The sequence below is a fragment of the Cariama cristata genome, unplaced genomic scaffold, assembly GCF_000690535.1.
Source record: "Cariama cristata isolate BGI_N322 unplaced genomic scaffold, ASM69053v1 scaffold6609, whole genome shotgun sequence".
NCBI lineage: Eukaryota > Metazoa > Chordata > Aves > Cariamiformes > Cariamidae > Cariama > Cariama cristata.
The window spans coordinates 1,220-4,791 of NW_009637284.1; the positions used below are offsets into that span (position 1 = coordinate 1,220).

Below are 3,572 nucleotides of genomic sequence, written 5' to 3' on the forward strand. Positions count from 1 at the left end.
CAAGATGATTGGCTTTAGTCATTCATAAAGTCCCATCTTGGCCACGATCCGGGTCGGAGTTTACTGGATTTCTCAAAGTTCCAGTAACAATGGTACCTTTTCACTCAAGCTACAATTCAGGTAAGGAATGTTCCAAGGCTGTCAGGGGATGACGGATTATTCCCACTCTCGTCCCCGACCTCAGTCGGGCAACAGGATTTGCCGGTACATTCAGTGCTGCTCCCACCTTAGCCACAAAAGAGTTCCTGGTACAATCAAGGGACGCTTGACTGCCCAACTCATTTCACAAAGGCCTAGGCCTAACAGGAATTCCTGAGATCGAAGTGAGGTCCAGAGCACAGGGGAGGAATGACCCACCACAGGCCATGGCCATGGCCACCTGCTCCTGGGTGCGCCGCTGCAGGTGGCACAGGAGCTTGGCGTGTGTGTGATTGTCCCTTCAGGGAGGACCTGTGGGTGCGAGAGGGGAAGATCCTGAACCCGGAGAAACTCTTCTTCGACGAGAAGGGCTCTGCTGACATCCAGCTGGACTGTAAGGACAGCATCATCGCCCCAGGCTTCATCGATGTCCAGATCAATGGTATGGTGAAGCCATGTGTGCTCGCAGAGGGGTGGAGGGTCCCAGGTTTGCCCATCCTGGACCTTCAAGCCCTACTGCATGCGTACTGCCCATGACCAAGTGCATTTCAGCTGCTCGAGGGAGATATGAGTCACTAAACTAATGATAAAGAACAATTTTGCCCATGGTTGTTGCTGTCATGTAATTGATCCCCTTTGGCTGGATGGGGTTTTCAGCCCAGCTTTCCTCTTAACCTCATTTTTATCAACATTTTATCCTGCCCCTGAGCTGGCAGAATGCCCACTCTACTCTTTCCAGGATGCAGGAAGGACGGAGCAGGAGTTCTCAAGGGAACAAACGTTACCTGCAATAGCTTTTTCCTGAGGGTCAAGAGGGGCTTGTTCTATGGTAGCTTATGTTGGAAGTCAGATCCCCTCTTCGGTGGGGAATCCTCAGATTTTGCCCTGCATCAAAATAAAACGTTGGTGCTTGCAAAACGCTGGGATGCTGTGGGGAAAAGCACTCCAGGAGGACAGCATCAGTTGGATTTGTACTCACAGAGCCTCACAAATGTAGGACAGAAGTGCTGATGGAGCCCTTTGCTTCTGGTCAGTGCTGTACAAATGGAGCAGCTCACTCCAGTCATGCAAAATGTTTCTTTGGTGGTTTTGGGTGGGAAAATGTCCACTGGAGAAGCTGCAGTTTCATCTATGTTTTGTTCATGGTGCAGGAGGCTTTGGGGTGGACTTCTCCCTGGCTACAGATGACTTCAAATCAGGGCTTGACCTGGTCAGTCAGAAAATTCTCTCCCATGGAGTGACCTCCTTCTGTCCCACCCTGGTGACCTCTCCTCCATCTGTGTACCACCAGGTAAGTGACTTTCTCGTCCTCTCATCCGCAGGGTGATAAAGGGCTGAGGTTGGTACCAAGAGGTGAGAGGGCCAAGGCTGGGTCTGCAGAGACTGGGATAGCTGCCTTGGCAGAAGAGCCATGGGCAGGAGGAGCTGGACTCTAGCCCTGGATTTCTTGCCCTTAACTTTTAGACCGCAGAGACAGCGATGTCTCCCAGGCCAGCTTTGCACAACGGGGCTTGCAGCTGGCTTTTTCTTTGTAGGCTGTGTTTGGCTGATGGTCCCAAGTGATCCAGCTACAAAGCTCTCTCCGGACCTGACATTTGGGTTTGTTTTGGCAGGCTGGGGTGCTGCGTCTGGGGTGCCATGTCTGACAAACCCCTTTCTCTAGGTTCTCCCTCAGATCAGTATAAGAAATGGTGGAGCCCACGGAGCAGGTATCCTGGGTAAGTGGTTTTGTCCCTCGCTATCCTCTCTGGTGCTACTCTAGGTAGGCAATTATCTTGTTCGTTGTTAAGGGGGAAGAAGCTGCTGCAGGGACAGCACAAATGGGGGCTGGAGCTCTCTCAGTGGGAGGGATATACAGGTGGGCACAGACCCGCTTTCTCCCTCAACCTGTGCCTGGCCTTTGCCATGGTCTCTGTCATCGTACACGCACCGCTGCAGCCCTTTTGGGCCCCACAGGGTAATGGCAGTTGGGGTGGCTTGGCTTGGCCAATTGCCAGCACTGCATCTTTCGCTGTACTGAGCTCAGAGTTACCTGAGCCATGTCTTTTGCTGCAGGAGCGTGGCAAGAACTTGACTGGAGCAGGGTAGGCTCAAACCAACAGGTTTCTTGATCCTTGGTGAGGAGAGGAAGGGTCATGGCTTTGTGTTCCTGTTTGGGCAGGGGCCCATCTGGAAGGACCGTTCATCAGCAAGGAGAAGAAAGGGGCGCACCCAGAGCACTGCCTCCGCACCTTTGAGGCAGGTGCCTTCCAGGACCTGCTTGCCACCTACGGGTCCCTGGACTGTGTCCGAATAGTCACTCTGGCCCCAGAGATGAAGAGGAGCAGTGAGGTGATCCGGGAACTCACCAAGCAGGGCATCTGTGTCTCGCTCGGTAAGGGCTGGGGTGGAGGAGGCTTAGGGAGGCTCCATCTCCCTGTGCCACACAGGCCAGGCAGTCATCTCTCGGGGCTGTAGCATCTCTAATGGTGTCTCACTGCTTCTGGACAGGGTGGGATTTTCTTTTGCCTGGCCTATATGGGGGTAACGGATCTGTCACAAATGGGGACCATGCTTGATGCTGCGAATCTCTCGCCCTTTGTACAGTAAGGGTCAAACTTCATATTGATTGAGGAGCCCCTGACGTTTAACACAAAGTAGCATTTGGTGCTGTTCAAACACAGGAAAGAATAGCAGCCTTACTTGAATAAAGACGTAATTGAGGGTTGACGACGTGGAAGGGTTCAAACTCTGAAGTTCCACTGCTTTAGGCCTTATTTCCAAAGGTTAATGTTGAGTTTTGATAACTGTGGTTTTCAACTGAAAGCGCTGTAGGAGACCTCTCCCTCCAGTGTCTTGCTGGCCACTGACTTAAAACTGGCTGCATTTTTCTTGTCCTCTGTTTCACAAACTCTTCTTTGCCTCAGATCATTGAAGAAATCCTTTCTTTTTTTTTTTTTTTTTTTTAATAGAAAAAGGGAGGAGAGTTATTCAGGGTGAAATTAAACCTTAAGTGAGAAGGGTATTCAAACAGCAGAACATCTCTTATCTCGCAGCCACATAAAGCAAAGAACTACTTTGCCCACGGAGCATTAAAGCTGCTGCCCATGTTGGGGAAAACAGAATTTTCTTTCTGGATAGTTTTATCCCTATATTCTTTCTTGGCAAAGTCTCCACTGTCTCTACTCCCTTGATACCTCTCTATAAAGCTTTTAAATATCTGAGGACAGCAGAAAGGCATGTCCTTGGACCTCTAACCCAGCCTGAAGGCAACTCTTTGTAATCAAGGCAGCATTTGTGACGGTTGTGATGTGAACAGTGAATGTGTTTGGGTGAAAGACCCACTGCCAGAGTCCCCCACGGTCATGGCCAGATACCTCTGAGCTGAGGCTGGCATCTCAGAGCTCAGCTCAGGGTGGGGCATCAGAGTAGAGTCCTAGCGACGGAGCATCTTC

At 51.0% G+C, this 3,572-nt stretch overlaps 1 protein-coding gene across 1 annotated transcript in view; it reads left to right on the plus strand.

Moving 5' to 3' along the window:
• Positions 1 to 403: 403 nt before the first annotated feature.
• AMDHD2 (amidohydrolase domain containing 2) overlaps positions 404 to 3,572 on the plus strand; it is a gene marked incomplete at its 5' end in the record, with an annotated part of 6,100 nt that continues 2,931 nt past the window's right edge. The window contains 4 exons of the mRNA XM_009708251.1: positions 404 to 580; positions 1,290 to 1,429; positions 1,802 to 1,856; positions 2,300 to 2,512. Of these exons, the coding sequence (XP_009706553.1) occupies positions 404 to 580; positions 1,290 to 1,429; positions 1,802 to 1,856; positions 2,300 to 2,512 (585 nt within the window). The remainder of the gene's footprint in view (positions 581 to 1,289; positions 1,430 to 1,801; positions 1,857 to 2,299; positions 2,513 to 3,572) is intronic.